Source organism: Vavraia culicis, assembly GCF_000192795.1.
Source record: "Vavraia culicis subsp. floridensis unplaced genomic scaffold supercont1.39, whole genome shotgun sequence".
Taxonomy (NCBI): Eukaryota; Fungi; Microsporidia; family Pleistophoridae; genus Vavraia; species Vavraia culicis.
The window spans coordinates 13,103-36,819 of NW_007360642.1; the positions used below are offsets into that span (position 1 = coordinate 13,103).

Below are 23,717 nucleotides of genomic sequence, written 5' to 3' on the forward strand. Positions count from 1 at the left end.
AATTGCGTGTTTTCAATCGAAATCTTCCTCATGCTCGATGTACAACCTGTCAATGCCACATTTCTTCCTTTTACGAATTTAAATGTGTCAAAAAAATTGAATTCTTTTGGTTAAGAAACGCAATACTGCTGGAATGACCGATAAGTTGCAAATAAACAAATTTACCACCTCAGTTACATCCTGCATGCTTGTTTGCTCATTTTTTGGCACGGTAGGGTGATTCAAAGAGTTTTGTTCGTTTGATCATACACTACGGCAAACGCATGGTGTTATGATGCCCTACTCATACGAAGCATCCTTTAGTACATCAAAAGTGTGAATGTTCGCCGTTAATACGGTGCTTGTTGCGTCTGGAGGGTGTATCTGTGCGGTGTCGCTACGTGCAATATTTTACCTTACGTGAGCACGTTCCTGACAAGACAGACTAGCTGAAAGTATCTCTTGCTTGTAGTTGAGGATATGAACGCAGGAACTGTTATATCAAACACGATTTATGTTTAACGGTGCCATTGCTTCGGCGACTTTCTCTAAAAAATTGAGGACCCTCTGTACCGCATGTCGCTGCAGGAACTGGCAAAGATGCTCAAGACGATCGATGACCTGGACACGAAATTGCCTGCCATAATAAATGATTCCGACTTGGATGCAAGAGAGAGCGCATACTGCAGGAAAATAGAATCGGTGACCAGTAAAATATTGGACATTCAGAAGAATTTTGAAAATACACAAGCTGATCTCAGCGGGTCAAAGGCTCTGATCGCCAGAATAACACGTGCAGAGCGCAACTTCATGGACCTGATCTCGAACTACCACCAGATAAAGAAATTGTCCACCACTTTCTTCAACATGAAGAAAACACGGCGATACGCCGATAAGATTGCGGTCAGGGACATAGAGGGTGACATAATCAAGTGGGATGAGTTTAGATGGAAATTGATGTACTACTCGGCTGACTTATCAGAGGAGAAATACCTTATGATTCAGCCGCTGATAAACGACGTTGAGAAACGATACCTTGAGTGGGAGATTCAGGTCCTTAAGGTCGGTGAAAATTTCTTTACACTTGATGACTATGGCGAGGAGTACTTCAACAGGGAAAATGTGCTGGATATGGTGGTATACGAGGAAAAAAAGGACTTGGAGGCACTTAGGGCGAAGAGAGGGCGAGATGGTGGCAACACAACGGTGGAAAAGGAGTATTTTGCGCTGGGAAGCACAAAGTTTCTGGTTGATACGGATGCTATAGAAGGCAACGAAATGATCAAGAGCTCCTTGGAGTACGACAGGGCGTTCTACAACACTAACAAGTCGCTGTGTGCAAGGCCTGTGCGTAAGCTGAAGTTGCGGTTCCTGAAGAACGTGTACAAGGCGATCACACAGAGAGAAATTTACGATGCTATCGGCGATCTTAAACTGCTGTTTAAGACCGAGGCATTCGATACAAAGAATGAAAATAGCATATTCGTGTTCTACCACACGTTTATCAAGTCAAAGATAAATTTGGGCACATTGGAGGCCGGAGACATCCTAAACCTGCTCTCATTCAAGAAAAGTTATAACACACTGCTGCAAGCACATGCCATGACAATGAAGGATGATATTTTTGATGAGGAGCGATTTATTGATCGTTATCTGTCAGTGTTGCAGAACAAGATTGTGCTGTGGATCAGCAGCATAACAAGTTTGGAGGTGGATATGCTGAAGACGAGGAGCAAGGCGCCTCCGCTGGACGAATCGAACCTCTTCATAAGCACTAATTTCATTAACCTGCTGAAAATTATCAAGGAACAGCTTGAGCCTGTGACGTTTGACGAGAGAATCTTCAAAGGTGTGTCCAAGTTTGTCCTTGACGGTGTGACCGACTTTAAGAATGCGATCATTTTGACCCTGGAAAACGAGTATAAGAGTGCTATATCGCTGTCCTCAACGCCTGGTTACGAAGAGTATGCCATCATGATTGGCAACAGCGGTCTCAAGCTTACACAATATATTGCGAACATTCCACAGTGCCAGAACGTGGAGATAAGTGAGCTGGGCGAAATTTTCATTTCCATTGTGAAGTCGAGCAACCAGTTCCTGATCAAATTCGTGCTAGCAACGCTGAAACCGGCAATCAAGGAGCTGTTTACCGAACAGTACTACACAGAAAAGGATTTGAAACAGATTACGGCCACTCTGAAAGACTTTCTGGAGGACTACAGGGAATGTATGAACGAGTACGTCTTTGTTACGTTCGTGAACGACCTGGCAGCAGAGTTTAGCATGGCGTATTTCAATCAGCTCATAAAGAAAAAGAGCCTGATATACCAAAGCTTGTGCGATAACATTGAGAATGACGAGGATGTAATGAATAGGCTGTTTGGTGCGTATTTGAACGAAGATGTTGTGAATTTGACCGTGCTCAATCCTCTGCTGGTCACACGATCGGTCGATACTTTTATTGCTGAAACGAAGAACGTGCTGTACACGTACGAATTTAAGAAGGACTTTATCAAGTCGCTGATCAAGAAGCGGTCTGACCTGGACGCCAACGAGATAAAAGAGCTAACGGATGCGGTTAACAGCGTGTACGTGAGTGATGAGGGCAGAAAGAAGAAGAAGAGCATGTTTAAGATGTTTAAGTTCAAGTAATTGCCATGGTTGTTTGGGAAGCTATCTGTGATGAAAAAGGCACTTATACTTTTCTTCGCTCTTCTCCTGTCATGGATTAAAGATAGCATTCGGTACTTTTACAATTATTACACCCTCTGTCAGCGTTGAATGAGGTATCACGATAAATCGTTTCTGGTGCCGTGAACACTTTTGCTTTTTTGATCCAAAAATATAAAAAGGCTCTCTTAGTAGAATAAAATAATAAAAGTTTGTTTAATCATCACTCCTCTCCGTAACAATACACACCCAAAAGCAAATCTTTGTAGGTTTGTTGCACATTTCATTTATCTGTCTTCAGTTAGATTGGTGATTCCTGTTTATAAAGATACTCTCATATTTTGATCTGCCATGTTCTATCATCTCATCCGATATTAACACAGAGAAGTAATAATTTAAAAAGCTGTAATAGTAAGTTTTCTTCAATGTTTGGTTTTGTTATTTAGTGTTTTCTCAGTTTGCACGCTCGTTTACATCCTTTCGCTTTCATTATGTACTTTTTGTTACATTTTGTCTTTCCGTTCGTTTCACTGCTATTCCTTGCGTTATTATGAGTTTTTGTTTGTGACTCCTATTTTGTATCCCTTGGTTTACATTCGGTAATCATTTCATCTCTTGTTGAAATACGGTACTGTTTAAATTGTCATTTTCTTACTTCTTTTGCCAGTAGATCAACACGTTTTGTACTTTTCTATCTCTTGTCCTCGAGGTCACCTAAGCTGGGCTGCATATCGTGACAGTTTTCATAAAAACAGCTCGTTTCTGACCAAAGCATTCTATTTTTTACTGAGTAGCTCTTTCTAGGCCTGAATACCACAGGATTAACAGCAATCATGCTGGTCGTTAATACTGGAAAGTTTTGGCGGTATAAGGTCAACGAGAAGAAGTTCCTGCCTGCATTACGGATATTGAATTAGCCTAACGCTCTGCTACAGGTGAAGATGCAAGCAAGAGTAGGATAGGTGGTGTGGAGATGAGTAAAGGACTTGTAATTGGAGAAAAGAACAAGAAATATGCCTTTCATACAGCAATCAGGTGTAAAATGCTGCTATAAGTCGAAAATGTACTGAACGGAGCAACTATAGTGATGAGTAAACGCAATTGAATCGATGTGGGCCAAGAAATGTACAAGCAAACAGCGAATGCTTAAAAGAGTACGTTTATATGCACGCTTCGCTACGATTTGTAACAGATCTAACGCATTTTAATTACGTATCACTCAACGTAGGTGTCACCTGCCTCCTCAACCGGCTTAAAAATAGCCAATCCATCCTGTGATGTTGTTATGATATACTCATCAAGAAACGTACACTCCTTGTAGTAGTTCTGCCCCTGATGAACGAAGTACAAGTACTTGTGGTACTCCCAGTCCTCCTCAAAGCCCCTGTCCCACAGACACACCTGCTCATCCGAAAGCGTGCAGAACACGTCAGCATCCTTGAATTTGACCGCACTGATCGGTGATTTGTGCCAGTGTATTTTCTCCATGTTCTTAAAATTCCTCATTTCGCTGAGAAACACCGTGCCCGAGTCATCGCCAAACAGAAAATTGTCGTTGGTTGCATCCACTGAGTTGATATTAACATCGGACTGGTACGTATAAACCGTCTGTTCGCTTCTTATGTCTGTTACCTTCAGCGTGTTATCATTGCTTGCTGAGAATAAGAGACCGTTAGCGAATGCAAGACCGTCGATTCCCTTGCTGTGCACCTGAAACACGTCCTTGCTCTGGTCAACGATGTCCATCTTGATGATCTCACCTTCCTGTGTGGTCAGGAAGATGTAGTCGTTTGTAAGCACCAGGCCATATGAGAATGTATTTATCAACTCTACGTCTATTTCAAGCTTGTTGTTCATAAAATATGCCATATCATCGCCCACCGCTATTATCATATTCGAATTCGAGCGTATTCTGTTCACGTTTCCCTTCAAATTCCTCTGTTTGTGCTTGAACTTCGCGTTTTTTCTCAAATTTTTGAATGTCAGCTCAACAATCGATGCGCTCTCACCGCCTTGGGCCACCAGAACTTTGTTTCTGTGTGTGATGATGGTTTGTGAGGGATATTCCAGCGTGACATACTCTAAATAAGAGTATGCCTCGCTATTAACCTCTAATTGAACCAATAAATCATTCTCCGGGTAATAAACTTCGTATTCTGATGTTGAATCGGACATTGAGGGTGTCTTGCTGTGAAAAAAGAAACAAAAGTTGAATAGAAAGGAAAAGCGCGGCATGATTCATTGCAAACACCGAAGAAACGGTGAATGGTATTTGAATGATGTGCATGTTGCAGATGAGTTAGAGGTCTTGAAAAGAAATCTCTTCGTGTGAAAACCGCTATCATCTAGCGGCACAGAATGAGAAATGTTTGTATGAGGAGGAAAGTTAGTGAGTGAACCTTTTTAGAAAGTTGTTTTATTCAACAGAAAATTACAAAGCGAACGTAGTAACCGAACGGAAGAGGTGATCTTCAACTTATCATTCAATTCTTGTGCTAGGACTGTATAAAAGAACAATAATGCTTTTATGTAGTTGAACACGTTCATTAAACCATATATGTGGCCCTATACCACGCTACTGCAGCTATCAATTTCGTGATACTTTCGATGTGTAGAAAACTAATATTTATTTTCATGACATAGCCGGTCCTACCATTCAGTGTCGTGAGGAGGAACTGAAACAGTAAGTAAATTAGATTAAACAGTGTGCTTGGTAGAAGAAATATTCGCACAATTTTTTGTTAGAACCGCATTTTATTGTTCCTCTTGGTTTTATACACGTGATGAGCCTCGTGTATGGAGGTACGTTCAGTTGAGCATGGGACCTCTTGCTTGTTGTGCCAAAAACGTAAAACTGTCTTTCCACCTCGTTAAAAAGCTGGCAAAACACCAGAGCACCGATAAAATACACGAGAGTATCTTTTTGGATTGTGGTGTGCTCATCGACTTTTTGCAAGTGATTGTTCGCCCCTCCGATTAAAAATTGATGCAGAGCGGTGATGTGCAGGATGTAAGCAACGAAAACGTAAACAAGCACGCGAGAAACGGAGAGCATGTTCATTCACTAGATTTACCGGATCATATCGGTGGCACGCCTGTCCACACAGCAGAATCGGTTCTGTTGTACGATATAGACAAAATGATCGTTAAAACATCATGTTTTACGACACAGGGCAGGGGATCGTACCCTGAGAAGCGGAAAATGGAGGAATACTTGAAATACGGTGTTATTTATCTGGACAAGCCGAGAAATCCATCATCACACGAAGTTGTCACGTGGATCAAAAATATTTTGAGAGTGGAGAAAACAGGACATGGGGGAACGCTTGACCCGAAGGTTAGCGGTGTTCTCACCGTCTATTTGAACAGAGGAACAAGGCTCAGCAAGATAGAACAGAACGCAGGCAAGGAATACGTGTGTATTATACGAATTGATGGTGATGTGAATGAAGAGAAATTCAGGGATGCGCTGCGGTTCTTTGAGGGTCGGTTGATACAACGGCCACCATTAATTAGTGCTGTGAAACGGAATGTGCGGATGCGATCGGTTTATAGAAACGAATTTCTGGAACTTAGAAAAGTTGAAAGCGCTTACTACGGGCTGTTCAAAGTCTCATGCGAGGCAGGTACGTATATCAGAGTGTTGTGTGAGCACATTGGTCTGTATCTGGGAATGAAAGCGGAAATGTTGGAGCTTAGAAGGATTCGAAGCGGATCGATACGTGAGGAGCAGTGTTTCACGATGCACGACGTGCTGGACTGTCATCATATACTCGAAAAAAATAGTGATGAGCGGTATATAAGACGAGTCGTGCATCCAATAGAATACTCGCTCAGAAATTACAAACGAATAATGGTCAAGGATAGCTGTGTGGATGCTCTGTGTAGCGGAGCAAAGCTGTCCCTAAATGGTGTTATCAGATTCGACAGGAATATAAATATAGGAGAAAAGGTGGTCGTGATTACCACGAAGGGTGAAGCGATCGTTCTTGTCGAAACCCTTGTGAGCGGTACGGAGATGCAAATCAATGAGTATGGATTGATCGCACGCACGCTTAGGGTTATAATGGAGAAGGTCTGTATAAGAGCACATGGGGCACAAAAAAATTTAATATGTTTTGAACGACCGGGTGATGATACCTCAAGGAGACAAGAAAAAGACGTATTGTGCTGCATTGAAGTTGCTGACAAAGTGGTAAATCGCATCCTTGAGTTTGGTAAAATTAAAAACTGTTCATCAGGATCTTTGCTGAAAATGTTGTTGCTTGCTTGACGTGCCAAGGTTTGTCAGGGTTTGCATCCGTACATTCCTTCAAGGAATAACGGGCAGCTCCACTGTGTTGAACAAAATTTACAAATCCATTAATTGTTTAAATATGTATGGTGCTTCTGTACGCTTAGCACACTGCAAACGGCCAATCAATTCTTGCGGGTTGCCGTCAACCATGGTGGGTGCGAATAGTGTGGTGAAATATCAACCATCCGTGTCTCTTTTATTGCACTGAGAACGACCACAGCAATGGCGATCATCGACAAATTGCTTCATTAATACGCTTCCAACTTAAAATAGGGATAATAACAATTTTGGCTCTCAAGCTGCTATAGAAAGACTACATTGTAACACAAAAAATGCTTTGATTGCTTTTAAAAATATATTTGGCGTATTTTTGCACAAAAGGCTAATTTTTAATAAAAAATTATTCCTTTAAAGTTAAATAGATGAATATAAAAAGTTGAAATCAGATTGGGTCGATGGAAAATGAAAACACATTGTTCATGGATAATAACTCAGCGCAAATAGGAAGGCATCTCCTGTCTTATGAGGCTGATGAAAATATTGCTATAGCTGTTTCCACAGAGAGACACTCCGAGTTTAAGTACCACTATGTGAGGATGGTCAAGGGACTGAAGAATTTTTATAATTTGGTAAATGACCATGGTATTTATCATTCCGAGGTATGGAAGAGCACACTTGAAGAAAACAAGGTATTGGTGATCGTACTGATCATAGTAGTGATTCTGCTGATCATTCTTATCGTGATAGCACATAAGATTGATAAACCGTACTTCATCTACGATGATACTATCTACTACGCCACGGGCAACAATATCCGAAGCAGACCTGTCGATGACGGTATAAGGAACAGAGTAGCATTGATCGGACACATCAACAGCTATGAGCTGAATCCTGACGAGCTGACACAAGAATGCATGCGCACGAGATCCGGAAGAAAGGCTTTAGAATATACGCCTTCTTGTAAGAGAGTTATGGAAAATTTCGATGAGCCTTGCTACGAAGAAATGATGCTGAAAATCAGGAACAGATCCGATTATAAAGCCGAAATTTTTGAGAAAATTCTGGTTCTGAATGACAAGGAGCATCTTATTCGGCCTTTCGATCTTCCATCAAATTTTGAACAAAACCAATCTGATGGATCATACTATGATGACCGTGCGAAATCATCATCAGGACTAACAAACATGAGACATACGGAAAATAACATGTCCCATGCAATATCCACATCTATTTACCCGAGAAGCATTTATGAAGCTGGAACAACACCATCAACCTCACTGGCCTCGTACAGCACATCAAATGTTAAAAGCCATGATCGTCGGAACAAGCAATGGAGAGGAAATGAGGTTGAAAGTATTCCGATGCGCACAATGAAAATTTCGATGCCAGGGCCAGCAAATAACGACGACGATGATACGTCGACATTTACGTCAGTTTCTCAGCAGGGAAACAGGGGAATGTCACATTTGAGGTCTAAATTGAGCAAACATTTCTCATCGCACTGGTTGCCTGTAACGAATAATGAACATTCTAGTCAGCGACCAATGAACGGCTGTCCATCAAATCGTGGAAGGGATTCACCTATAACTAACACAAGCAGTAACTTGGCTGGTCATAGTCGCCAAGGTTTGGCAAAATCGTTACACACACAGCAACCATTCCTCAAGCAAACAAAGGATAACCTGATGATGAAATTCCTTGGCACACTGCCGGATAAGCCTATCCGTGTCCCTGAAAATAATGACGAGGAAAGCTCAATCTTTACCAATAGCAGTAATTCTAACCGCAAAAATCCAAAATCACAGCGTTCATACTGTTGAGCGCTTAAGTTTGACCCTTGCAGTTCTCATGAGCGTGTTTTACAGATTTTCATGAAACGGGTCCTGCAGTCAAAATACGTTTCAAGAGACAAATCTCGGGTTGCACACGGTGTCACCATATTAAAAGTACTTAATCTCAGCACAGAAGGTATGAGGCATCTTTTAACAACAATGAAATAAAAAGAATTGGAAAATATTGCAGTGGCAATTATTTTCGATACTCCCTATGCTGTTTAGTCAATTATTTTACTACCATAGCCTTGTATTTACAACGTTGTACAGCCGTATGTTCATTAATAGCCGTTTATTTATCTTCTCATATCATAACATCCGAACAACACGTTCTTCTAGTCTGCTAGAGCTGGCATATACACGAGATATAAGACTGGTCAGCTAAAAACTTTATTTCTAATATTATTTGATGATCGGTGAAGGTGGTTTTTGTCTGTTTGAAAGAGACAAGCTCTTATGCATCCAAGCATAGACTACATCAACGTTTTTAGTTCCTTATGCTTGTACTTTGTAAAGATTACATGATGTGTTGGTAAGCAGTGCCTTATTGATAAAGATAATGAAGTATATTCGATACAGCAAACACCTTGTTCTGCTATCTGATCACCTCATAGGATAAAGGGGAAGAACCAGAACATCCCTTGAGCAAGGCTCAAATATAGCCAAGCGTACACTTCTCAACAACTGCCATAAAGATAGTATGAAATATGATTCATCGCTTTATAGCTGAGAAATGAGTGTAAATATGCTGGCAGCTTTATTAGTTGTTGGCTTAATACACATGAATCGATATAACAAGCTCATATTGTCAATTCAACGTACAAATGGTTTGCTGTGATATAATAAGCCGTTCATTGTATGGATTGCACCGAGATAAATGCTGATTGCACTGTATTTTGAAGAACGTTCATTGTATGGATTGCACCGAGATAAATGCTGATTGCACTGTATTTGAAGAAACTGCAACAATTAACCTTTTATAAACATAATTGCTTAAAGTTATGATCTCGTTGTATCAACATTAAATAAAATGTCCTTCTAAGCAGCAATAACAGGCAAAACCTCACATTCTGGTAATGCTGTTTATTTAAATATCATTCCGTTGTATCAAAGGTACATTTCACAGTCATGTACTACGATAACACTTCGTTAATAAACTCTTTTGGCCTAAAAATACCGTAATTAATTCGTTGAATGGCAGTCAAGCCACTGACACGGCAGGTGGTAGCGTACAAGATTAAACTCCGCATACTACAATAGTACGGTGCTCAATGGTTGTGCTCTTGTGTGAGTAAAAACGATTAAACATGGCAGTATGACCGTGTAATGGTGTATTGTGTTGCTTGTGCCGCATCGAGAGACCTTCGAAGAGCGTAGAAAAGAACTTATTTTCCATTTTTTTTTCTTTTTCCAGCACCCCATGCTGTTCTATGTCCTACTGATAGAGCAGGTTTCGGATACCAAAATACGGATCTACGGCAAGGAGAGGCTAAGGGTTGGGGATAGCGGCCGAATGACGTATGGCGAAAAAATGGCAATAACGCTCACCGTTAAACCGGAGCACTTGCATTACATGGGTTTGATGGACAAGGATGTTCTTTCAAATGTGGATTATGAAACGGTGGTAAAGAAAAACTATTTTTATGCCGATTTGCCGGCCAATCTAGAATTGATCAAGTGTAATAAGAAGAACTTGAAGGGTGCCGTTAGATCCTTTACCGAGTTCTCTTCTCCAGCAGAACAGTTCATAATTACTAAACGAATTAGGGGACCTGGAATAGTAGAAATTTCTGAGATATACGAAACAAACACAGAGCTGATCACCAAAGAAGAAGACATCAAATTTATGGAGCATGCTGAGTACCCCCCACTTATAATAGGAGCTCTTTTCGTAGCAGATACGTTGTTAAAGGTTAATCTGTACAGAATGGAAGACAGAAAACACGTTTTTCTAAAGGTAATCAATTTTACCGATATAAGAAGTGAATCGGTCGATGTTCTGGTCCATCACAACATGCATTTGAAGAGTATTAGTGGAGTATGGGTGATTGACACGTTTGAGTGTGCAAAACAACTCATGAGGGGACGGTCTTTCTGTCTTAATGAGATCCTGGGCAGGAACTTGCTAGAGAACAGCGCGAGTGATGGCTATCAGAACGGTAACTGTGGTAAGAAATATGCAGAAGATACCTTTTGTGCGCTGATTAAGCTCGGAGTTCTTGATTTGTGCAAAGAGTTGTGTGAGATTACAGGGCACCAGTTGGACCGTACCATAACTTTTAGAGCAGAGAGAACGGAGTATCTCTTGATGCACAGCATGTATCAGAAGAAATGGTTGATTTGCAGGGAACGAAAAGGAAATAATCATTATACAGGTGGGCTGGTTCTTGAACCACGAACTGGTCTGTTTGAAAACATCATCCTGATCGATTTTAACAGTTTGTATCCTTCGATAATAATCGAGGAGAATCTTTGCTTCTCGACCATTAATAGAAAAGCACGTGCCGGCAAAGAAAATGTTGATGGTGCATGTGCTGGCAACACGGAGGAAATGGCATTGTTGCCCGCGATACTTAGCACGTTGATTACAAGAAGAAAGAAATTGAAGCAAGAGCTGGTGAAGAAGTATTCGTCTACGTATGATGCACGACAGAAGGCCCTAAAAATCACGGCAAATGCTATTTATGGGTGCCTGGGAAGTACTGGCCGATTTTCAAATCTAGAGATGGCGGCTTTCATCACGGGTCGGGGCAGGGAACTGTTGATGAAGGCGAAATCGGAAATAGAGAAAATAGGACTGACGGTATTGTACGGAGATACCGATTCTCTGATGATAAAGAGTGACTGCAGTGTTGAAGAGATACCGTCTTTGGCACAAAAGATCTGTGCCAGCATTAATAATCACTACAAATTCATAAGCATTGAAATGGAGGATATTTTCGAGAGGATAATTTTGTACACGAAGAAGAAGTACGCGGGCATTACAGTGAAAAAGGAAATAATACTCAAGGGAATTGAGAGAAGAGATTACTGCATGCTAAGTAATCAGTTCATATACGATGTTATATGGATCCTTCTAACATCTAGCGATCACAATTTGGTAATGAAAAGGCTTATAGAGCTAAAAACTAATTTAAAAACATACGGCAAGGAAAATTTCGTGCTTGAACGAATGCTTAACAAGGATCCTGAGAAGTACACAACACCTGAGGGATCGCCCCAGGTACAACTTGCATTGAGGATCAATGAGCACATCACGAAAAACAACTTGAAAATGCCTTTGTACAAGAAGAACGACATAATATCGTACGTAATGGGTCATGATGGTGCCTTTCTTCCGACAGAGAGCTTAGAGATCAACTACGAGTACTATCTAGAACAGCAATTTCTTACTCCATTTTTCCGACTTGTCGGTGTGCTCAAAAATTTCAATGTAGATGCCGTACGAAGACTTTTCAACATACAAAAGCGTGTTGTTTCTTCTTTGCGTATAACCACGCCTTGCTGCAACACGCCACAGTCACAGACAGCTTTCTGCAACACATGCAATGCTGAAATAGACAAAAATTTCTTGCGCAATCAGGCCATCGATAATTTACGTGCAGAGATTGAGCTTTTGTATGAACGCAAAGTGATGTGCCCGAATTGTGATAATGAGCAAGGTCTGTTCCTTAATTGCTTTAACTGCGGCTCCAACATTCCAAGAAAGACGCGTAATAAGGAGTTCGATGATTTTCTTGACGATTGCCGCGGTACATTTCCCTCTTTCGAGATAGATGAAATAACGAAGATGAGTGAGTACAGAACGGTAAATCTGTTCTTATATTTTAGGGAGGAAATTGAGAGGAGTTTTACAAAGTAGTACTGTGCCCTAATGGGGAATAAGACATGCTTATTTTGTTGTGCATTCCCCATGATATGTTACCATTTATTCTCCACAGAGCAGGCGACTGTTTTTGATAGTTTCATTACCGCTCATTAATTTTTTGTTCCATCGTTCGTGAATGGTGAAGATCAACGTAGCAAATCAAACATTTAACACGTGTTAAAGCTATGATAATGAAATAAACTTTGTTATGAATGTTTATTGTTTAGACAGTTTCTTCTCATGCTATGTTTGAATAAGGCATCATCCTTTGATAGCTATTATTTACGGCCTTGTCTGATTCGCAGTCTTTTCCATCAATTCGTGCTATGCTAAATTCTTCAAGGTTTATTTCTACCTTTCTAGTCCACCTTCGATATGAAGAGCGTTTCGGCTGTGCAATAAGTGATCTAACAGTGCTTGGTATGTGTTCATATGACCTAAAGTATGAATCTATTCAAAAAATATGAAATAGCGAGCTGCAAAAATGCTGAGGTTCAAAACTTAGTACATGAAATAAACACAGCAGACAAGTTTTTATATCATATCCTGTCATAGGCTTTTAGTGCTGTGGACTTGTTTGGCTGAAGAAAAATTGGTGATAACCACGTTGCGCTAGGCCAATGTGGTAGACCATAAGATTGAAAGGGTTTTATCCGAGGGAACACTCGTTAACTGTGGGTGGGCGCGGTTCCAATCCGATAAATGCTCATCGATTTGAAGGCTATAACTGAAGCAATAGCTGATCTTTAGATCATTTCTGTGCGGCTGCCCAGCAACTCCAGTGCAGGATCGTTTTAGAATATAACAGTAGAATCAATGCTAGCCCGTTATTACGAAGACAAAGGCCAAAAAGCTGATTTAGCAAGACGTCATACACAGAGCATGCTAAATGTGGTATTTTAACAAGCTCTTTGATGAACAAACAACATTCTTAAAACATGCTTAACAGGCCAATCCTAATATGTTCTTCATGAAGGATGGTATTTCGTGTTTGACAGTCAAACAAATCGCACAAGATATCGTTGAAGATCTGGCTCGGACAGATGCGCAAAGAGAATACCGAATAACCGAGTCAACTAGTTTCGTATGATCTTTTATGTCGTGGCATAAAATATACCATCAAATGAACAAACTTATTCATCGTTGATGATCACGAGCAACTCTACGTACACAGAACCTGGAGAATAAGCCATCCGTACTCAGTCAGAAACCAATAGACCATTTCTTCTGACCCTGATAATCAAAACACATCCATAGATCCGTAATAAGCTTTAATAGGTGTGTTATATGGTTATTCGTAGCTAGCAAATCATTTAATGGAAACCAATAATACTCAAAATATGCCATTAGATGGTGATATTCCGATTTGCACAGCCATTTTTCATACAGTTGTTTTAATAGAACGTGGTTCATCTATAATTTAAGGCATACCACCTAAAAAAACATATTTTTGACTTTTTTATATCACACGCACTTCCTGGTTTGCTCACATCCTCCTGTATCCTGCCAGACCGTATTTTATCAAAAAAATTTTGCGTTCTAAATTTAAAAATTGTAAAAAATTTTACCCCCGTGTGGATGATTATACTGATCAGTCCTGCTACTGAGCAATGATGAAATCAACTATGACACACCATTTTTCAAAACACCTTTTTCATTTGTTCATTAAATCTTAGTTTCTAATAGGTGTTTCTAGTATTTTTATCACTGTTCGATTGTATTCGTTATCCTGGCTTATAATGTCACCAAGTGAATAAAGGAGAAGTTAGATGGCAAGAACACACAGGAACAGAGGGCTCTGCTCCGGTGTTAAACAGCGTTTTAAGCAACTCTACGAATACTTCTTCACGAAAAAAATAAGGGTGGCCTTTATTGGGCTTAGCGACTCTGGCAAGTCCTCGTTTGTATCTCCTCTCTTCGAGAACAGATTTTTACAGGATATGAATTCACCTGAGGTGAGAATACAGGAAAAGAAGATGGATAACATCAAGGTTCTAATATATGACATTCCCGGCGATTCTAGTTCAGTTTCGAAATGGGATCACTACTATAAGAAATCGGATGTAATCATTTTCTTCCTGAACTCAACGGCTGACGAGGAAACACGAACAAAATCGAAAAACGAATTGCATTCGCTGCTCTATAGGAACATGTGGATGAGGAAAAATCTGCTGATTCTTGGATCAAAGAACGACTTGCCCAGTTCGATGTCCTGCAAGGACATTATTTTGGCGTTGGATTTAATGGCGATTGTTGATAGAGAAGTAGCATGTTATTCTATTTCAAGCAAAAACTTGACCAACATAGATTTGGTACGCGAGTGGATGGTTGAGCAGGCAGCTCTGGTTGGCGATATGAAATGAAATTAGATGATATCATTTGAGAAATGTTTAGTATAAATAAATTAAACAACCATTCACAGTTATTGAATACGGTTATTTTGCTATATTGATCCACACTTGGACGCGATCATGTCTCATGACGTGCAAGTAGTGATTGGTAACTGCTTGATGGTGAATCGTAACAGAACACCATGAGTTATTGTCCAACCCTTGCATATCATCAAACATGCATCGGTGGTTTTATCCTTGAAATGACGGATTACTTAGATCTTTAACAAATTGCCATTTTTTTATCGGCAGAAAAGCAGATTAACAACATCCGTGTTTTTTACTAGGGGCATGTCTATGTATACACCATTCTCTCACGTAGCAGAGATCTTCTAAACGGTAATTTCTTACTGTTTAGTGAAGTTTTTCAGTATATTTGGTATAATTTCATTTTGTAGCAAAACTTGATTTGTAGATCATCATGAGATCTTTCAAGGCCAACTAGTAATATTTAATACCGAGCACTTTTATTTTGAATGAGAAAACTACCAAATTTAGCATCGTTATGTTCTACTCAGTGCAAATTGAATTTCATAAAAAGCAATAAAAAAATTTTTAAAGAAACGCTCATCAACCAATCGGTCGATGATAAAGCGATAACATGCAAAAATAGCGCTTAAAAGAACAAATAACATGAAATAGAGGACGTAGTAGCGTAGTGTACAAACTTTTATCTCCCTTTACTGAGAATATAACAAACTACATCTTGTAAATTATCTGATATATCAGCTATCATCGCAGCGATGATATTAAAGGTCCAAATATCTATGTAAATCTCCTAAAAAGGTATATGATCTGCTCGATGTGTGCCATAAATTGTGAAATATCATCCTACAAACGTTTTAAACAGTTTAAATTATCGCTTTGGTGTTGTTGTTCCTGTAACTAAGAATCGCTCTCATTCACCCGATACCATCCGTACCAAAAAGCATATTTATTCGTGTCCTGCATCCGTGGTTCAAGCATCTACGAACAAGAGCACTGAACAAGTTTACTAGGGCCAGTGGCGACAGACCAACACTCTTCGCTCCGTACTTCCATGTTGGTAAAGGAGGGCTGTCCATATTTGTAATTGACCTCCTTGGTCAACCGGGCATCCATAGGCCCCTGAATTACTTAAAGACATGGAGAACAACGAATCGGTAGAGCATGAAACAGTAAATGACAAAGATAAGAGGATAAAAACACTCAAAAATGTTTTAAAACATAGCTGCATCATATTGAGCCTCATTATTTATTGCACATTCGCCATTTTGTTCACATTTCAAAATCGTTTTATTTTCAAAAAATCAGAAAATTTTGTCTCCTCAGAAACACACAGCTGGTTTACAATGTCATTCTCAATATCAATATCGATTGGCACAGAAAATCATATTAATTTTGGTACCGTAGAACATGGCAGTGATACTGATCTATTTCTTTTCCATGATAGAACGATGAACACAATTGCATTGAACGAAATGATGGCGGGATTAACGCGCTATAACATAATTTATTACCATGCAAAGGAATACGAGGATGGCACGTTCATCAAAGATACGAAAAAAACGCTTGAGAATATTAGGACTCTTGTAGAGTTTATGAGTTATAGAAGAAATAAGGTGGTCGTGTATGGGCAATCATTTGGTTGTTATTTAGCGCTTCTGTCCACAAAAATTATGGATAAGAAACTAACACTAGTTCTAGCAAATCCTTTTTTTTCATTTCGATCGGTTGTAAAACATCAGTTCTTTCTTCCCCTACACCTCCTGCTTGTAAATGATTGCAACAATTACAAGTTGTTGAAGAAATTTAATGGTAAAATGATGTTAATTTTATCGGAGAATGATGCATATTTGCCGAAAAATGATATTAAAAAGATGAGAGAGCTTACCGAGTCGAAGAATGGGCAGATCTTTGTTATTGAGGGTGCTGGTCATTTTGATGTGAGTAAGAAAGATCAATTCTACACCATTCTAAATAATGACATAGCCAGAGAGGTCGAGTAGTGTAAGTATATAAAAATGAGAAGAACTAATTTTGCACTATCCTTGTTATGGGAAGATGCTTTATCTATTGTTTGCATTGATAATTTGTAATTTTAACAGCCATTATTAGTGTGTGGTATTCTTTTACTAAAAATACTTTTACTTCCTCACACATCAACAACATCCAAACAATACAATTCTCTGATCTGCTGGGACCGAACATGGCCACACTTATGTTGTGGTGTAATATGCTTAATGGCCTTCAGTTATGGGCTCAGAACGTGGATATAGTTCATAATTATAAACGGTAATTTTGAATTTGTTGCTGTATTTATTACGTTACACTTCCATTTTATTCTATATTGAAATGGTGAAAGGTGTTATTTCAGCTGGTGATGAAAGACAAGCAACACAATTAATTTCTTTTAATCGGTTTTAATGACAAAAATTGTGTAATTAAACCGTTTTTTCTACCAAGGATCAGAATTATTTTTGAATCTGTAAATCCTGGGTCTGCACTCTATCATACCCGTATAGTGGTCATGGCTCCTGGTGAAGCTTCTTTCCCATATGTTGTTGTATACTAGCAACCGGGCAGTCATAAAAATCGTGTCGTATATCATCTTGCAACAGTGAAGACTCCACATTCTTTATGAACATCACCTACGAGTTAACACTTTCTGTCTTCTGAGCACATTTTCTGCCAACTCGTCTCTTTGGCATGACGACCTGTGCCTCCATCTTCACGTATTTGTTTACCAGAAGAGAACCAACCCTGGTTGTTGTGAGCAGCAAAGTCAATCTCCTGGCCCGACTGCCAAGTTACAGCTCGACTGTTTAAATCATTTTTCGTGTATTTCAATTCACAACGCTGATGGTGTGCACCAACAATTCTATGTTCCGTGTTTTTCAATTCAGGCACTTTTACCAAATCTGTAACCATCTATATAAAAGAGATTAAATGAATCAATTTATCGCTAATGGTGGAGTATTGTTTGAAATGACTCATTTGCTATGTTACCAGGTGGATAATATTACTTTTATATGGATAAATGAGTGCTTTCGGCATATCAACCAAGGATGCATTGCCAACATGCACTTGACGAGGTATCGCGATTTCATGGCAAAACCGTTGAAACACCTAAGACTTTGCAGACAAATGTCGGGATAAAGATTGGTTCATAATATTTACGTGTTTATTTGATTGGTTGTTTGATAAATTACAAATCCTCAATACGCCACTCCTTTAGAACTACCCATAGAAAATGGAAAACAAGCTTGTAGCGTTTGATATCATCAATGATAAACAAAAAATGTTAAAGCTGACCAAAACAACCCTAAAACACATAAGCATAGTGTTATATTTCGTTTTATACTGTGCTGTTGTAATCACATTTGCGTTTCAGAACCAATTTATTTTTAGAGCTCCAGAAGATTGCAAATTGATTGGTAGAGAAACGGCGTTTGCACGGATACAGACCTCTTCAAAAAACGATAGCGAGTTGAAAATATACGTCAAGAATAACAACAGCGAGGTTGATCTGATCTTTTTTCACGGTCGTACAATGAGCGTAAAGGTGCTCGACAAGGTCACAGAGGGATTAACAGGCTATAATATCATCTACTACTACTGTAGGGGATACGAAGACGGTACGTTTGTCAGGAACAAGAAAAATATTATGGGTGACGTTGCTGCACTTGCTGAATTCGTAGGTTCAAGAACAAGAAAAAAAATGGTAGTTTTTGGTCAGTCATTTGGTTGCCATTTCGCACTGTATTTCACAAAATTGATGAATAAAGACCATATCTTGGTCCTTGAAAATCCCTTTTACTCATTAAGATCTGTCATTAAGCACAAATTTTCTCTTCCATTGTATTTCTTGCTTGCTCATGATTACAGGAACGCAGAGCTGTTGGAAAAAGTCACTGGTAAAATCTTTTTGATTTTATCAGAGAATGACAGATATCTACCAAAAATAGATATCGTTAAAATGAGAAACCTTATAGAATCAAAGAATGCACAAATTTTTGTCATTGAGGGAGTGGGCCATGCCGATGTGGGCAAAAAAGAAGAATTTTTCTCAATTTTGAATGACAACGTGTACAGCGAGGTGGCATAGATACACACAGGTAATAATGGCGATTAAAATGTGGGTCCAATAATGTTTTCGTTATTTACACGGTTCAGTTCTTTACCTATCTCATTTAACCGTCTGATATAGGAAAAAATAGTGCATATTGATGTGTCAAAATGTTTAGCTGATAGGTAGCCGGATAATGTTATTGATACGGGCAAATAATGCTTATGACAGTCAATAATTCTCAAAGACCGTGCTATAGTTTATAAATTTGATCTTGATCATGTTATTCGCAGCAAACAGACATTTTCAGCACTTAAAATACAGACATCAACACAATCACTGCATATCATCTCAGAGCATCTCATTTCTTGAATATTATGTTGTGAGTAAAACGTAAAACTACGCAATTATAAGGTCATAGCAACGGATTGGTTAGTTTAAGTGATTTAAGATTGTGTTATGGGTATTAAGGCCTACAATTACGCAATAATTCCATTACAAAAATACTACTGCAGTGTGAACTGATGGAGGAAGTGAGGAAAACCAAAAAACGGATACTGCTCTCTCACAGCCGGTAAGCAGACAGTAAACGAAATTTTAGCTAAATAATTTTGAGATCAAGCCATGTGCACAATTTCTACAACATATTACCGCAACTTTCTGTTAACGAAAAACATGATTAATAATCTCAAGGTACAGAAGCTGTCACAGCAGGATAAACGCGATCAAACCACGCAATACATAAGAAACCCTGCACCATTCCCAGGAAGACTGCTGGTGCACGATCAGCGATCCGGTCATTAAAAACGACATTAATAGAGCATTATTGGTAGATATCTTGGGTAGTTACCAGCCTTGGCGAATATTAGGGAACATTAAAACTCAACATATCGTATTTAATTTAAACATCAGACTCATCTGCTTCTACACTTGGCTCTTCCTCAATTTCTGTTGTATCGTCCTCTTCCTCAGGTGGTATCTCATTCTCAACAATCTCCACACGTATCTCAACGTTGCAGTCGCTAAAATACTTTTCAAGAGCACCAAACTCGTCCTTATCAATGCTGGAAAACAGGTAAGCCGTGTCATATGTTATTATTTTCATATCGAACGACTTGCTTGTCATCACGCTCACGTCAACACGATAAAACTCAACCAACCGTATCTCACGGTGTGGCATGTAAATCACCTTCGGCAAGAAAATAACTGCATCAGCTATCGGAAACAGAAGACCCTCCAGCGCACGCAGTGCGCAGCTGAGAAATATCTGGTTGGCTTTGGTCTTAAAGCCTTCACTCACCTGCACCTTTTGCCTTGTAAACAACTCAATTATTTCTATAAAAGTTTCGTGAAGCTCACCGGTGTACTTCTCTTTCAATGTGGGATATTTTGATCGCAGATCATCGTCAAGCTCTACCTCAAAGTCCTCCACAATTCCCTTCTCAAAGAGCAGATTTATGAAATTGTATCGTGTCTGTCCTTGTTTGATCGACGGATCAACGTTGATGATGATATTAACGACCTTCTCCTGTTCCAACACCACAATTCTTTTGATAGAACTGTACAACACTTTATGTTCGTACGTTCTTCCGAGCACTCTTATGTAATTCTCGCTAAAGATGTAGTCGCTTTTACCTCTTGGTGACACGTTGTTGAGGGTCTCAAACGCTATAATGCTCTTTACCTGTCCAATTTCACTGCGTTCTCTCAAATTCTTCACAAAATTTTCATCTGGAACACCCAGTCTCATCTCAATCACCCCGTCAAATTCTTTATCACAATCAAAACCTAAAACCGCCTCATTCTTAACGCTGCAAACGCTTACAATGTCCTTCAACGAAACATCAAATATTAATTTGTCGGTTCTGTACTCCAAATAATCATCCGAAAACGTAACTTTTCCTTTCGTTGTGTCCACTATCTCCAGTGGTTTCACGTACACATTTATTGAATACCAATGGCCGCACACCTTCTTGATCTCCTCGATCTTCTCTTCCAGAATGTTGTTGATGTTGAATATTTTCGTCTTTGTGGTGATTCTCATGCTGTACAGACGCGTGCCACGGTACAATTCTATTCTATGAATGTCATCTTTCTTTATTGTGGTGATTGCGCCGCTGTCGAGGTTCTTCATCGCCATTCCCTTGTCTGCCAGCCTCAGGTTTATGTTTTCATCATCGTTATTAGTGTTGAGGAGGAACAGGTTGTCCAGGCTGATTACGTCTTCCATTTCAAGGGGCACATAAAAATTTTTCATATGTGCTCTTCTCTTTGACCGCTCGCCAGGAGACTCGTCCTTTTATCCAATACAAGTGAAACACGTGTGAAATCGTGTAATAAATATGACAAATGCAACATTTTGGTAGCTAAACAGCCATTATCTCACATTAATCCCACATTCTGGTGTATTGACACCAACAATCGCTCACGCCTACCAAGCGCGATAATTATTGTGCGATCTGTTCGTCATTTTTAATATTTCTTGTCAACGCATGTTTTGTATAAAACACATTTTTAGGATCAGTTTGGAACATTTGCTGTCATTCAATTGGCACCATGCGTTGCATCGACTTTTCAGCTAGTGCAAAGTTTTTAGCGCAGAACTGCAATCAATCCACGTCAAACATTTCAATTAAAGGTTAGTTTGAATGGTGTTGTTGTGATAAAGTATAAGAAGATGTTTAGGGATGGAACTTATCAAAAGTATTGATAGACGGGAATATGCCGTAATGAAACAGCACTTTCAGAATGCACTCGGTTGCTGATGCATTTTACCGCTTTTTTGTACTAAAATTAACTTATTTGTCTCTTCACACAGCAGCAACATCTGAACAAACACGCTTTTCCCATTTGCTGGAGACTGCCATCACAGCCTTTGTCTATGATTTTAATGTCTGAGACAAAGCAACACCATCCCGTTCAGGGCCTTGCAATTATGGTAAGGAGCACTTCTTGGAACTAACGAGTTTGAAGACGTAAATCTCACCAGTGTCAATAACAGTATGAGTGTTACAGCACACCATGAGACGAGTAAATGGTGTGCAGTACGTATTGCTGATGTAAAGTGTTTGGTAAACAACAGTTATAGGCAGTTTGAGAAGGTTAAACGGTTGATGAGGCCTTGATCGTTGAGTAGACAGACTAATACGTGCTATCTCTGCTGTATAAAGAATGTTTGATCTATGCATGCTTGATAGAGAAATGAACCTAAGTTGTGAGGCGTAAAGATAAGCGGTAATGGCAAATTCACATGTCTGTTCGTTAACTCATGTAGGTATTGTGCACATGGAGTGAATGTGTTTGTATGGAAAATTTGATTAAACTGTACGGCCCATCGTGTTGTTTCAGCTGAAGCATCGCCCAAAGATCAACAAGCTAGGCTCGCTGTAACAGATGTTAAACGGACACGCTAATCAGGGTGCAGAACCTCCGATCCGTTAGATGCTGTACTGGAACAATGACCAACAGCCTTTCAGAAGGGCCTGTGGATTGTCCCACAATCTTACCACAGGGTCATCGGTGCCAACTGCTATAGCTAGAGCAGGTCTTAATAAAACATGTTTAACCGAATGAGTGTGCATGCTGGTGGTGTTAAATAAAGAAAGGGAAGAGTGCACAATCGCATAAATAGGTCTGCCAGCTACTCAACGACTTTGCACGAAGGTGCCAATATTTCTATCAAAACTAGCCATGTGTGTCAAGCGGATGTACGAGGCATCATCTTGGTTATTGCAGCCAATTTTTGCCAGTAAATTTTTTAAATCGCAATAACAAAATCTTCATTTGGTCTTAGGCACAGCGCGGTGCAGCCAGTACTACACAACAAATCCATGTTTGTTATTGGGAACAAAAGATAAATTTAGAGATGTACTTAACGCAATTTTAACTAACACTGGCCAACTCACTGATCAGAATGATAAAAAGATTTACACAGTTATGACCCGATGAGATAACTTTGTTGGCCGTGATTAGTGTACCGTTATCATCGTCTTTCAGTGCTCGTACAACGTTGATATAACTTTCAGTCACGCGTAGCACAAAAAATCTGTTTACGTACGACTCGTGTGCATGCAAATTAAATATCTGATTGTAAAACTTATCAAATACCACATTCACAGCACGAATGCGGAAAATAGAGGCGCACTTCACCAAAAAAGATGGTTTTTTGTTCAAGAACTGGCATCTTTTCTCATTCCAGCTCGGTAGCGGCATTAACTCACTCGATGGATTCAGACAGAATTCCTCCAATGAAACGTAATTAGTTGCCATGTTCTTGTTATTGGCATTTTCATCTCCTTTCAGTATATCATTCACAATGAATGCTGATGATGAATTGATCATCACCTGTCTAAGTACTGGACAACCATTCGTACCGCAATGTTCAAAATCAACTATAAAATACGAATTCGAGAACCCGCTCAGTTTCTGGCTGTAGCGCATTTCTGTGTTCTTTTCGTTCAAGTGATTCACATATGACCGATTGTGGAACATTACAGCGACATAGAGAACAAAATATACTAAGCATAGTATAAATAATAGCGTAGATAGTATTAATACCGTTTTTGCTAGCCAAATTTTCAGTTGTAGTTTTCCATAACGATTTTGCTCTTTTGACATGGTTTACAGAGTCTTT

The 23,717-nt window shown here is 39.4% G+C and overlaps 10 protein-coding genes across 10 annotated transcripts; 7 read left to right on the forward strand and 3 right to left on the reverse strand.

The window, feature by feature from the left end:
- Positions 1 to 555: 555 nt before the first annotated feature.
- VCUG_01996 (uncharacterized protein) lies at positions 556 to 2,839 on the forward strand (the record flags this gene model as incomplete). Its single annotated transcript, XM_008076819.1, has 1 exon — positions 556 to 2,839. The coding sequence occupies one exon, from the start codon at positions 556 to 558 to the stop codon at positions 2,629 to 2,631; it is 2,076 nt and encodes a 691-aa protein (XP_008075010.1). The 3' UTR covers positions 2,632 to 2,839.
- A 975-nt stretch (positions 2,840 to 3,814) lies between these two features.
- Positions 3,815 to 4,824, reverse strand: VCUG_01997 (uncharacterized protein; the record flags this gene model as incomplete). The annotated part of the gene is made up of 1 exon (XM_008076820.1): positions 3,815 to 4,824. The coding sequence occupies one exon, from the start codon at positions 4,822 to 4,824 to the stop codon at positions 3,865 to 3,867; it is 960 nt and encodes a 319-aa protein (XP_008075011.1). The 3' UTR covers positions 3,815 to 3,864.
- Positions 4,825 to 5,626: 802 nt separating this feature from the next.
- VCUG_01998 (tRNA pseudouridine synthase B) lies at positions 5,627 to 6,922 on the forward strand (the record flags this gene model as incomplete). Its single annotated transcript, XM_008076821.1, has 1 exon — positions 5,627 to 6,922. Exon 1 carries the CDS (start codon positions 5,636 to 5,638, stop codon positions 6,920 to 6,922), a length of 1,287 nt encoding a protein of 428 aa, XP_008075012.1. The 5' UTR covers positions 5,627 to 5,635.
- A 479-nt stretch (positions 6,923 to 7,401) lies between these two features.
- Positions 7,402 to 8,766, forward strand: VCUG_01999 (uncharacterized protein; the record flags this gene model as incomplete). Its single annotated transcript, XM_008076822.1, has 1 exon — positions 7,402 to 8,766. The coding sequence occupies one exon, from the start codon at positions 7,402 to 7,404 to the stop codon at positions 8,764 to 8,766; it is 1,365 nt and encodes a 454-aa protein (XP_008075013.1).
- Positions 8,767 to 10,198: 1,432 nt separating this feature from the next.
- Positions 10,199 to 12,856, forward strand: VCUG_02000 (DNA polymerase (pol2); the record flags this gene model as incomplete). The annotated part of the gene is made up of 1 exon (XM_008076823.1): positions 10,199 to 12,856. The coding sequence occupies one exon, from the start codon at positions 10,199 to 10,201 to the stop codon at positions 12,638 to 12,640; it is 2,442 nt and encodes an 813-aa protein (XP_008075014.1). The 3' UTR covers positions 12,641 to 12,856.
- Positions 12,857 to 14,415: 1,559 nt separating this feature from the next.
- Positions 14,416 to 15,009, forward strand: VCUG_02001 (uncharacterized protein; the record flags this gene model as incomplete). Its single annotated transcript, XM_008076824.1, has 1 exon — positions 14,416 to 15,009. The coding sequence occupies one exon, from the start codon at positions 14,416 to 14,418 to the stop codon at positions 15,007 to 15,009; it is 594 nt and encodes a 197-aa protein (XP_008075015.1).
- Positions 15,010 to 16,091: 1,082 nt separating this feature from the next.
- VCUG_02002 (uncharacterized protein) lies at positions 16,092 to 17,050 on the forward strand. The gene has a single exon (XM_008076825.1). The coding sequence runs from the start codon at positions 16,161 to 16,163 to the stop codon at positions 17,022 to 17,024; it is 864 nt and encodes a 287-aa protein (XP_008075016.1). The 5' UTR covers positions 16,092 to 16,160; the 3' UTR covers positions 17,025 to 17,050.
- Positions 17,051 to 18,268: 1,218 nt separating this feature from the next.
- VCUG_02003 (uncharacterized protein) lies at positions 18,269 to 19,276 on the forward strand (the record flags this gene model as incomplete). The annotated part of the gene is made up of 1 exon (XM_008076826.1): positions 18,269 to 19,276. One exon carries the CDS (start codon positions 18,269 to 18,271, stop codon positions 19,121 to 19,123), a length of 855 nt encoding a protein of 284 aa, XP_008075017.1. The 3' UTR covers positions 19,124 to 19,276.
- Positions 19,277 to 19,956: 680 nt separating this feature from the next.
- Positions 19,957 to 21,314, reverse strand: VCUG_02004 (uncharacterized protein; the record flags this gene model as incomplete). Its single annotated transcript, XM_008076827.1, has 1 exon — positions 19,957 to 21,314. The coding sequence occupies one exon, from the start codon at positions 21,312 to 21,314 to the stop codon at positions 19,986 to 19,988; it is 1,329 nt and encodes a 442-aa protein (XP_008075018.1). The 3' UTR covers positions 19,957 to 19,985.
- A 1,652-nt stretch (positions 21,315 to 22,966) lies between these two features.
- VCUG_02005 (uncharacterized protein) lies at positions 22,967 to 23,701 on the reverse strand (the record flags this gene model as incomplete). The annotated part of the gene is made up of 1 exon (XM_008076828.1): positions 22,967 to 23,701. One exon carries the CDS (start codon positions 23,699 to 23,701, stop codon positions 22,967 to 22,969), a length of 735 nt encoding a protein of 244 aa, XP_008075019.1.
- Between the last annotated feature and the right edge of the window lie 16 nt (positions 23,702 to 23,717).

Coding starts and splice junctions, on each gene's coding strand:
- VCUG_02002 (XM_008076825.1), top strand. CDS start 16,161: ATGGAGAACAACGAATCGGTAGAGCATGAAACAGTAAATGACAAAGAT.